Source organism: Pteropus vampyrus, unplaced genomic scaffold, assembly GCF_000151845.1.
Source record: "Pteropus vampyrus isolate Shadow unplaced genomic scaffold, Pvam_2.0 Scaffold1000000914, whole genome shotgun sequence".
Taxonomy (NCBI): Eukaryota; Metazoa; Chordata; class Mammalia; order Chiroptera; family Pteropodidae; genus Pteropus; species Pteropus vampyrus.
The window spans coordinates 4,550-15,714 of record NW_011915316.1 but is presented as its reverse complement, the minus strand read 5'-3'; the positions used below and the strand labels follow the sequence as shown (position 1 = coordinate 15,714).

The following is an 11,165-nucleotide window of genomic DNA, read 5'->3' as shown; positions in this document are numbered from 1 at the left end:
TCAAGCACGTACCATGTCTTATCCTTAACCTATTGTTTCTAAAGGTGAGGTCACTACATTCCCCACTGGTTTTCTTTACAGTGACTCAATCTTCGAGTCAGAAGTTGGAATTCTCGGCCAACTCGTCGGGGCTGATGCTCCTAAAATTAAAATCTTTGCCCCAGTCATGTGAGACTGTACTAAACTTATAAGCCACTTTAGTAAGCAGGGTCCAAAAATTAATAATAATATCAGCATAATTAATGGCCCTGCTATGGCTGACAATAGCATGGTTAGCCAGGAATTTTCATTAAACCAAGACTCATACCAGTTACTGCCCTGCCTTAATTTTTTATTGCTATCCTTCACCCTCTGTCTAATTAATGCTAAACTATCCCTAATAATACCAGAATGATTAACATAAAAACAGCAAGTTTCTCCTAATGCTACACACAAACCTCCTTGCCTAAGAAATAAGAGATCTAAACCTCTCCTATTCTGCAGTACTACTTCAGCTAAGGAATTAAGAGATGTTATTAGTATTCCTAATAGTTGTTAACTGGGTAGGAGTTAAGTCCTTTAACCCTTCATTATTAGACCCGACAGGACCTATGGCTATCGATGGTATCCGGACAGGCTTTTTTGTATTGTCATTAACATTCCGGGATCATCTCCAGAAACATACAACCTTAATCCCCAAGTTTTCCCAGTCACCCAAGATGGATCTTCCCAATTTTTGACAGTAAAAACGACAGGATTGCATTTCCCTGCTGTGGCACAGGAAGACTGACTAGGTCGTGTAAGAGTCAGAAAGGGGTCTGTGTTCTTCCAAGGGGCTATGGTCTCACAACCCCAATGACCACAATAATATTGGTTAGGCTTATTGCAAGTGCTTTGATCTTCTCTAGAACACATATATAACTGCACTTGTTGGATACCCTTTTCATAATTTTTAACTCCACAGCCCCACCACGGTCCTGATCCTGCTAGCATCTCTTCTTTTATTTGCTTATTTAATTCCTCCCCAAGTATATTACACAAACCTACATGAAATGTAGGCTGGTACATAGTCTGGTTTACTAATATGGAGATACCTGTTTCTGATCTAATCAATTCCCATTGAGCCTGTTGAGGTTGATGAGGGTTCCCGTGTACATTGGTAATAACAACTAACTCTAACACAATTATTCCCGCGAGAGTCTTATCTTGAGTGGATCCTCTGTGGGTGTTGCTTTCCATTTCTCCTTTTCTGGGGGAGGTTGAGCTGCCTTAAGGCGAGTATGGTGAATCCAATGTCTTTTTCCTGCAACTTTGACAGCCGTTGGTGTGGTCAGGATTACTGGAAACGGACCATCCCACCGGGGCTCTAGGCTAGCAGGCTGATCTTCTTTATCCACATCCAATCACCTGGATGATGTGGGTGAGGCTGTGATGTCCCCGGAGTCGGTCTAGTAGCTTTAATCAAGCCCTTGACTTGATTTTGGGTTTGTTGCAAGGCCTGTAGAGACTTAAGGAGACTTGCGTTATTACTTATTGTAACCTTTTCAATTCCAATTTTAGGGAGTAAAGGGGGAGGTCTCCCAAACATCATTTCATAAGGGGAAATTCCCATAATATATGGAGTACACCGGGCCCGTAACAAAGCAAAAGGAAGAAGGCTCACCCAATTCTCCCCAGTTTCCAGCTTAAATTTAGTTAAAGTTTCCTTAAGTGTTCTATTCATCCTTTCTACTTGTCCTGAACTCTGAGGTCTGTAAATACAATGTAATTTCCAATTAATCCCTAATACCTTAGCTAACATTTGACTTGTTTGGGCAATGAATGCCGGGCCATTGTCGGACCCCAGTGATAAGGGCAAACCGAATCGAGGTACTATTTCTGTGAGTAATTTTTTAGCTACTACTTGTGCAGTCTCCTTTCTAGTGGGGAAGGCCTCGGTCCATCCAGAGTAAGTGTCGATGAAAACCAGAAGATACTTAAACCCGAAAGTGCCAGGGGCAACTTCTGTAAAGTCTACCTCCCAATGTTCTCCAGGAGCTTGTCCTTTCTGTCGCACGCCACTGCCTCCTGTTGCGGTGGAGCAAGAGTTGACTTGTGCACATATTGGGCATCGCGCACTTACATCCCGAGCCTTTGAGGTTAGTCCAGGAATATAATAGTCTCTTTTTAGCAGTTCAATTAACTTAGTTCCTCCAAGATGGGTAGCGTTATGCATTTGACTGATTAAATGGCTGCCAAGAGCGGCAGGGAGGAGTGGCCTTCCATCTGGAATCCAAAGCCACCCATTTTCAAACTTCCCGTGCAGTTGCTTCCCCAACTCTATATCTTGGGGGCTATAGTTTGGAGCCTGTACCAAGGGGGGCACAAGAAGGGGACCAATTATAACGTTAGTCCCCACTGGTTTTCTGGCTACTTCCTTTGCTGTTTTATCTGCCAAGCGGTTTCCTTTTTCTACCGCTCCTTTCCCTTTTTGATGGCCGGGGCAATGGATAATAGCCACTTTCTTAGGTAGCCAGATAGCCTCCAAAAGAGCCAAAATCTGCTCCTTGTTCTTAATTTCCTTTCCCTCTGATGTTAATAGTCCTCTTTCCTTGTACAGGGCTCCATGTACATGTGCCGTTGCAAAGGCATATCGGCTATCAGTGTAGATGTTAACAGTTTTCCCTCGAGCCCATTTAAGAGCTTCAGTTAATGCAATGAGCTCGGCCTTCTGGGCTCAAGTCCCTTGTCCGAGAGCCTGAGCCCAAACCACAGTGTCATCGGCAACTACCGCTGCTCCCGCATACCTGACGCCTTCTGTGACATAACTGCTTCCGTCCGTGTACAGGGTGGCGTCTGGGTTGAGCCAAGGCTCATCTCGTAAGTCAGGTCTTACCCCAGTTATGCTTTCAAGCAGGTCACTGCAATCATGTACAGGTTCCTGGGGATCATCATCTGGGAGCAAGGTTGCGGATTCAATATTGTCGGTTTAGCAAATTGAACCTGTGGAGGGTTTAATAAGAGTACCTGGTATAGGGTGATTCGAGCGTTCGATATCCATCGCTCGGGTGGTCCCTTCAGGAGCCGCTCCACAAAGTGAGGTCCGATAACAGTCACAGGCTGCCCAAGCGTCAATTTGTGGGCTTCTTTCACTAGAACTGCCGTGGCTGCAACGGCCCTCAGACAATTAGGCCACCCTGCAGCCACGCAATCTAACCTTTTAGATAAGTATGCAACTGGTCTTTTCCACGGTCCCAGCATCTGAGTCAATACCCCTTTAGCAACTCCCCTTGTCTCTTCTACAAATAACTGAAATGGTTTCTCTAAGTTTGGTAAAGCCAATGCCGGAGCAGAGATTAAGGCCTTCTTCAGTGTCTCAAAGGCCTGCTGTTGTTCTAGTGTCCATTTTATGTCCTCTCCTTTCCCAGCTGTACAATCATACAGCGGGGCTTAGCAATCTCAGCAAATCCTAGAATCCACAAACGGCAGTATCCTACAGCCCCTAGAAACTCTCGTACGAGCCTTTTTGTTGCTTGGGACACTCATTCTTCCAGTGCCCTTTCTGTTTGCAATATGCACATTGGTCTTTTTCAAGGCCAACCTGTTTACTTCCTGGTCCAGGTGGTCCGACAAATCCTGATCTTCCTCCTCGGCCCCTTCCTCTTCCTCTGCCTGGCATAGGTCCCTTCCCCACAAACATTATTTTCTGCACATCGTCTCTATTGTTGAAAACTTTCTGGGCTATTTCTAGCAATTTGGATAAATTCTCTCCCTCAAAACCTTCTAGCTTCTGTAACTTTCTCCTAATATCTGGGGCCGACTGGCTCACAAAGGCCAAATTAATGGCTCTTCTATTGTTGGGGTCCTCCGGGTCAATAGGTGTATACAAGCGGTAAGATTCTAATAGTCTCTCTAAAAATGCTGCAGGTGACTCATCCTTGGTCTGAATTACTTCGCTTACCTTGGACAGATTTATTGGTCTACGTGCAGCAGCCCGGAGTCCCTGTAGCAGGAACTGGCGATACCTTAGGAGAGCCTCCTTACCTTGATCCGTATTGGGATCCCACTGGGGACGCTGAGTAGGAAACACAGCCTGTATCCTGGTTAAGTCTGCTGTTGGCAGCCCATTCGGGTCCGTGACTCCTCTGGCTGCCTCCCGCAAAATCCTTTCTTTTTCCTCAGTGGTGAATAAAACCTGCAAAAGCTGCTGACAATCATCCCAAGTGGGCTGATGGGTAAAAAAAAATAGACTCTAGAAGGGAGGTTAATCCTTGTGGTTTTTCTGAAAAGGATGGCGTTTGCAATTTCCAATTATATAAATCACTAGTACTGAACGGCGAGTAGATGACAGTAGGCTCACCTCCACCTCCTGGAATCACCTTCAATGGGGCTTGAACAGATACTGGCTCTTTCAGGGAGGTTGAATCAGGGGAAGGTGGCCTACGACCACTAGACCGGGTTACAGGAGGTTCTGGTCTTTCCGGAGGAGGACGTCCACTCTCATCACCATGATAGGGTGGTGGATACCAGTCATCCTCCGATGGAGGGCCCTGCAACACTGGTGGGGGCTTCTTAAGACCTTGGGGTATGGCTGCCATTACAGTAACGGGGGCGCGACTACAATTCTGTAAGTACTTAGGGGCATCAGAAACAACGTCAATCCATACATCAATATAAGGAATTTGGTCAGGATGCCCCGGGTTCCCATAAACAACACCCCGAACCCGAAATGCAGTCTGTAAATTAAATGATCCCTCGGAGGGCCATCCTACTCCGAAGGTCGGCCAATCTAGTTGACAAAACCGCTGCAAATCAAAAGGGGTTACTAAAGCACCATAAGCCTTTGCCCTGTGACGGAAATCTTTAAAGTGATTAAGCATGCATTGAAGCGGTGTTAGCTTACCCTGTGATTGTCCCATAGTTCCACAGTAAAGCACACGAAGCAACACAAGAAAAACAGACACAGACTAACGAACCAAAAAACAAGACTGAGAAAACTGTCGTCACAGTCTCAGTCGACCGCCGACTTACTTGTCGCGTCCGACGTCCGCACGGTCCTGGGGCCCTTACCAAAAACTGCCTCAGCACTCCCAAGATCATGCTCCACAAAGCGAGAAACCACGGGCGGTGGGCTAGGGCAAGTGCCCTAGAGGCCTCCCCAACCGCAAATGGTCCAACGCCCTGGTGCACTGATCAATTTTCCCACAACGAGAAGATCTCGCTGGGGCCTCCAAATGTTGTGACCGAAATAACCAGGCCCAACTCGAGTGCTCTAGTCCAAGAGACAGTTTATTAGCCGGCGGCTGTCCTTGCAAAGGAGCAGCCCCGAGACGCAGGGGCACAAAGATTTTAAGCCCTCGATCCCATCCCCCACATCCTTAATCTTTACACAAAAGACTATATCTCCTCCATTCATTAACTGATAACTAAGAGGTGGGTAAGCAAGCAGGGGTACAGAAGCAGAATGCATCATTGTTAAAATATTTTGTACCTATAGGCAGTGATCCGGCCAGTAAATCCCTTTAGTTAATAAATTTTTAGCAGATAACTAACTAGAAGTGAGACATGGCCGTTAGCACGTACCATGTCTTATCCTTAACCTATTGTTTCTAAAGGTGAGGTCACTACAATGAGAGTAGATGTGAAAGAAGGAAGAAAAAGATAATTGAGCATTTATTTTTCAGTTGGCCAAAGAATCAGAATATATGTCAGAGTCTTAGTTCAAGGCCCTTACTTTATTGTTATAGGAGCTTAGGAAGGCAGTATTAGATATTATCCTTACTCTCAAGGGGTTTTTCAGTCCAATCAGGGAGACCTGATACAAATGAAACAATGATTTAAGATGCTCTCCAACAGGACTAGACAACACTGTAAGTGCTACGGGGGCTGAAGATGAAGCTGCTCTGTCAGGCTGGAGTGGTCAATGGATAATGAATCTCCCCATGGGCCCCAGGAATGGTGGCTATTTCTTTTGGAACATGATCATGGGAGGAGCCTCAGTGTCTACCTGGGACCAGTAAAAAAGACGCCCCAAAAGTTCAGGTACCTGGAGCTGGACTCAGAGACAGGCTCTGCATGTAAATATGCATTATGGTTTAGGGGAAGTCCTATAGTTTTTTTCCTTCACTTTCAACCGAAATGTCACTATTAACATTTAAGTCCTCTATGACCATTATAAGCATACACAAGTGGAACTAAGCCAAGTTCCCAACTGTGAGATAGTTTGTTTCTTCCATTTTTTATCTCTTCAGTCTTAGGGGAGAAGGGGACTGAGAGTGAAGGGAGAAGGTACAGAAAGGGGAAGTTCATTATATATCCCTCGGAAAGCTATTCCTGCTGATCCGTTACTTCCTACTCTCTACCCATGCCTTGTCTCTTCCCTTCACACATACTCTATAATTCTCCATCTGTTTCCAGTCCAGTCACTGGGAGCTGGATATGAATGGATTCTACAACCAACTGGGTGAGAGAAATGAGCAATAGTGATGACTGTATAAAGACTTATCTTCAAGAGTATTTGCGACCTTGCTCCCTGGCATATGTTGTCAGTTTGGCTCAAATAAACATTTTAAAAAATTATCTAAAAGAAAAAAAGCCTTTTGTTCATTCATTCATTCATGGTGTCCAACCCAAAAATAAAGATATGGCCCTCATCCTCAAGCAGCTCTATCTGCAAAAACCATGATAATGGGGTAATTGAAATGTGAAAACAAAGCTCTGTAGATGCAGCAAGGAGTGACCAATTAGTCGTGTGTGTGTGTGTATGCGTGCGTGCATTTGTGTGCATGTGTCTGTGTGTTGTATGCAGGCAGACCATGACAAAAGGCAAGTTTCACAGAAGACATGATATTAGAGGACTGAAGATGAGTAAGATTTTATCACGCAGAGAAGAGGAAAAGGCAGAGGAGAAGAAAGACAGGAAACGGCATGTGAAAAGACATTATATTCTATTTAAATCTAAGAATTTTGTCCCTTGGGATATTCTTGGCTGAATAAATCAATATGTGTCATTATACCATAATATAATAATTTATTAATAGCAATAATGGCCTATATGTTAACCATGAAGTCTGCCATTGGTATCATTAGTGATGTGAGCTGGAAACTTGAACATAAAATTATTTGTAACATAAGGCATAGTTTACACTTTGTTTTATCTGCCTTAGTTTTATTTTTAACCTGTAATTTACATGCACTGTTTACTAGGTATAATGTAGTTGATTTGCTGCAAGTGAAAAATTGAAAAAAATTAATGGCAAATAATCTACACAATAAAATAAAATCATTTAGTCTCCCACTAGATAACACAGGAAGAACCTAGAATAACATAATCCTCATGCTAGGTTCAATAAAAAGAAGTTTCTGTTTTTATGGTTGCAAGATTCTGAGGATTTTCTTGTAAAAGCAAATACTCTCAAAATAATATCTTTTAAATATGTCTTCTTTAACAATAATTTATTTTATCAGATAATAAAATTCATAGAGGTTTAAAATTCACAGTAAGTAGGAAAATATGGTGAAAGTTTATCAAACTCTTTTTTAAACAAATTAAGACCATTCTTTTTTCATCAAACTATTTTTTTCATTCATTCTTAATTTTTGTAGGCTAACATTTTTCCAAATGGGTTCTTGGGGAGCCCAAGTCAGAGTTTCTTTGGGTGATAACAATCTCACAGATTCCTAACTTGGGAAAGAAAATAAATGTTAATAATTCTGTATTATTATGACCCTGGGAGACAAGGCACTGTTATATACCACGTATAGATTTTACAGAATAATAAAAAATGAAGCAATTTGCTTTACTAATTAAGATTAAGAGGAAACTATTATATGACCTGTGTATACAAGTTCACTTTATTTTAAGAACACTAGCCGGTATTGCTCAAGGTAAACAGAAATCCTGCTAGCATTATTCTCTAATACTTGGCCATTAATAACCAAACCTGTCTAATGCCCATATAATTATTCAAAACATCAAGTCCTAATTAATTTCCTCTTCATGTGAACCTCACCAAAGCCCTAATCTAACTCTATTTTAAGAATGTTGCTGGAATGTAATTTTTGATACAATGCAATAAATGAATGGTATGGAGCCAGAGCTATATTCTGAAAATGTAGCGAGTCTTTTCTGGCACACCAGGACTCAAACTTCTCCAAACTCATATTACGCTGAGTAGAGCTACACTGGATGGGCACCCAATGACTGGATGACTGCTTGATTATGAATACAAAACCAAGTAAATATAACTCCTAATTAAACCCCAATCCTTGATGTAACTGGTAGTATAACATCTACATACGTATATTTATTGAATGCCTTCTTTGTGCAACACTCTGCTGGACCCTGAGCTAGCTTAAACAGTCTTGACTCTATAATGTTGGGGCAGCAGGTAAGGAGACAGGAATAGTAGCACCTTTAAAGATAGTCTTTTACTGCAGCAAGGGCCTCATAAATCACTGTAGTTTGCAATAGTAGGATCGAAAGGACCCTTAATTTGAACTGCAGTGCCCCCAGGCAATCATAACTGATATTCTACTTAACCAACAAGTGTTCTCAATGAATGTAGAAGTACTATTCAATTGTATTCCAATAATTACAGCAAGCTGGAGCAGAAAAACCAATTCCTGCGGGATCTTGGTGCAGTGTTCCCCTGAAGGATTTTTTCCACTTCAGAATCTCCTGAAGTACTTGTTTTAATGTACATTCCTGGGTCCTGCTATAGATCACTGAATCACATCTTTAAATTGGTTGACCAGGAAGCTATAGCAGAAAACATGAGTGGACTGGTTCCCAAGCACATGAGACCACTGTGGGCACGAATAACAAGAGAGATTTGGAGCCCTTAATATGTGAGTTCCTAAGCATATCTGGGGTCCGAAAACATCAAAGTTTGGGCCTTGACATTAATGCAATCTAATTTTCTGTTACTTATTGTAGGTAAGGACTGGCTTTCAAACCTCCACTCCTATTTCGAACAGCAAAGAATTGATTTACTGAGGCACTGTACATGGATTCTACTTAAATAACTTATTTACAAGAAGTTACTTAGCCGGAATGCTTCGCTTCATCATTAAGTTTTAAGACCAGCAAAATCGATGTGACTCTTCCAGTGCCTAGTCTTCCCTAATTCATTAAAGCATATGATAAAGAAAAAACCCTCACAGCCAAAAGCTTTTCTAAAGAAAAGGTTAATTAAGCCATATGGAACCAAAAAAAAAAAAGGACCAGGTCCTGAGGCATGCAGTCTAAACCACCAGCAGCAGGACTAGATGGAAAAGATAAACATGTTCTCCATCCTGGAGCTGATGGAGCTCTTTTAAAGATGTAAGTTGTTTTGAAAGAATTTACATTGCCTATAGATAAGGGGAGCGGGAGAATGAAGTAGGGTAATTCTAGGATAGGTACATAGTCCGAAAGGAAGACATTTCTAGTACTTTTTTTATTGGTTTTGGACAACTGTCCAGGAGGTTCATGCATAAGAGGAAGTGGCCTATTTCTTTGTAGATAGCTGTCTGGAAGTTGATTCGGTTTGAACATAAGTTTGAGAATGTAAGTGGTTTAATTGTTAGTTTCAACCATTGGCTCTGTTAACTGATTAACCTCTTACTTCTTCCCCTTACCCCCTGGCCTGCTGTAATTTAATTAGGACACATCAGAATTTTTCCCTTGTCACATAGAACTATCAGAACTCAAAATGCAGAGAAGCACCCACATAGAGTCCTTACATATCCTGGTAAATATTGTTGCTTCAAAGCAAAATTAAATTTTGGAGAACTTGGATAGAAAGAAAGTCAGAAAGTAAATTTTTGTCTGTTTGTTGGTATACATACATATAAGTGTATATGTGTGTTCATGTATGTACATATAAAGGACATAGGTTCTACAGTAAGTCCAACAATGTGCTGGGAATTTAAATGTTTTATTCTCTAATTCTCACAACAGTTCTGTTGGCTAGTAATTATGTTACCCCATTATACAGAGTAGGACCCTGAAGCTTGAGTAACTTGCCCAAGATCACATATTAAGGAAAGTCAAAGGCAAAGGACGATCTTGAACCTCCAGAGTTCATGTTTTCATTATACCATACTTATAAAGAAACCTAGAAAGAAGTTATTACATAAAAAAAAGACATTAAATGCTAAAACTTCCATGACAATTTTTTCCTTTGCAATATCAGAACCATCCAGCAGGCTGTACCCCTGAATCAGTTTTCTGATTGAAACCCCAAGCCATTAAACAATGATTTTCTTAGTACTTCAGTTGTTTTTTTGATATATTATTTTAAATGAAATCTATGACAATAATTTATAAATTTTGATATGTATACCTGAAAGTCAAAAAAAAAAAAAACCAACTTTTTTTCATGCCTTGCTTTTGATCCTGATTTTTTAGATTAAAACAGTATCCTATAAAAATTATTTATAAAAATTATTGATGCTTCCACAGCTAGGGACAGAGCTTTATTTTATCCCACCAATGTGAAAGCCATGCTCTTTTATTACAGGTTGCCACACAGATGTAGCCTCATCTACATAAAGGTGATTAGTTTATCAGCATGTCTCCAAATGTGCCAAAGCACAGTTATTTTAGAATAACCTAAGACAGTGGTTCTCAAAGTATGGTCTCCAACCAAGAGCATCAACATTACTTGGGATCTTGATAGGTAAATTTTCAGGCCCCACTCTAGACCTACTGGATCAAAAATTCTGGGGATGGAGTCTAGAAAACTGTGTTGTTGTTTTTTTATTTATTTAACTTTTTAATTTAATAATATATTCATATGTTGTATTTTTCCTAGCTTTTTAAAAGTATTTATTTATTTATTTTAATTAGTTTCAAGTATATAGTACATCTATATAGTTCATAAAACAATCTCTCCAATTACTCCCTCCCTCCCCTGGCTCTCCACCTAGCCAACATATTAATGCTAACTGCATTCCCTATGCCATGCTCCCCATCCCTGTGACCAACTATCAACTACTAATGTGTACTTCTCTAACCCTTCACCCCATTCTCCCAAACTCCCAACCCTCTCCCCTCTGTCCGTCACCAAATTGTCCACTATATTTGTGAGTCTGTTTTGATTAGTTTGTTCTTTATGTTCCTTAGATTCTGCATATAAGTGAAATCATACAGTATTTATCTTTGTCTGTCTGACTTATTTCACTCAGCGTAAGAACCACTAGATCCATCCATGTCATTGCAA

General features: G+C 41.1%; 1 protein-coding gene across 6 annotated transcripts; it reads right to left on the bottom strand.

The window, feature by feature from the left end:
• Window positions 1–508: 508 nt before the first annotated feature.
• On the bottom strand, window positions 509–5,285 carry LOC111735437. 6 transcript variants are annotated; one of them, XR_002778789.1, is made up of 3 exons: window positions 4,990–5,283; window positions 4,003–4,162; window positions 509–1,486 (listed from the first exon to the last, which is right to left on the bottom strand). XR_002778789.1 is itself a non-coding variant. In XM_023526961.1 (3 exons), the coding sequence occupies exons 1-3, from the start codon at window positions 5,056–5,058 to the stop codon at window positions 1,708–1,710; spliced, it is 252 nt and encodes an 83-aa protein (XP_023382729.1). In that variant the 5' UTR covers window positions 5,059–5,285; the 3' UTR covers window positions 1,672–1,707. The 6 variants fall into 6 exon arrangements, 3 of the variants coding, with proteins under 3 accessions (XP_023382729.1, XP_023382727.1, XP_023382728.1); XM_023526961.1 differs by lacking the exon at window positions 509–1,486 and adding an exon at window positions 1,672–1,730 and having other exon boundaries at window positions 4,990–5,285; XR_002778787.1 differs by lacking the exon at window positions 509–1,486 and adding an exon at window positions 1,928–2,961.
• Window positions 5,286–11,165: the final 5,880 nt, after the last annotated feature.

Excerpts from the sequence above, each read along its gene's own strand:
- LOC111735437 (XM_023526959.1), bottom strand. The coding sequence starts at position 5,058 with ATGATCTTGGGAGTGCTGAGGCAGTTTTTGGTAAGGGCCCCAGGACCG. Across the intron at positions 4,163-4,989 it reads GCGGACGTCGGACGCGACAA|CTTTTGCAGGTTTTATTCAC; the intron begins GTAAGTCGGCGG and ends GATTGTCAGCAG.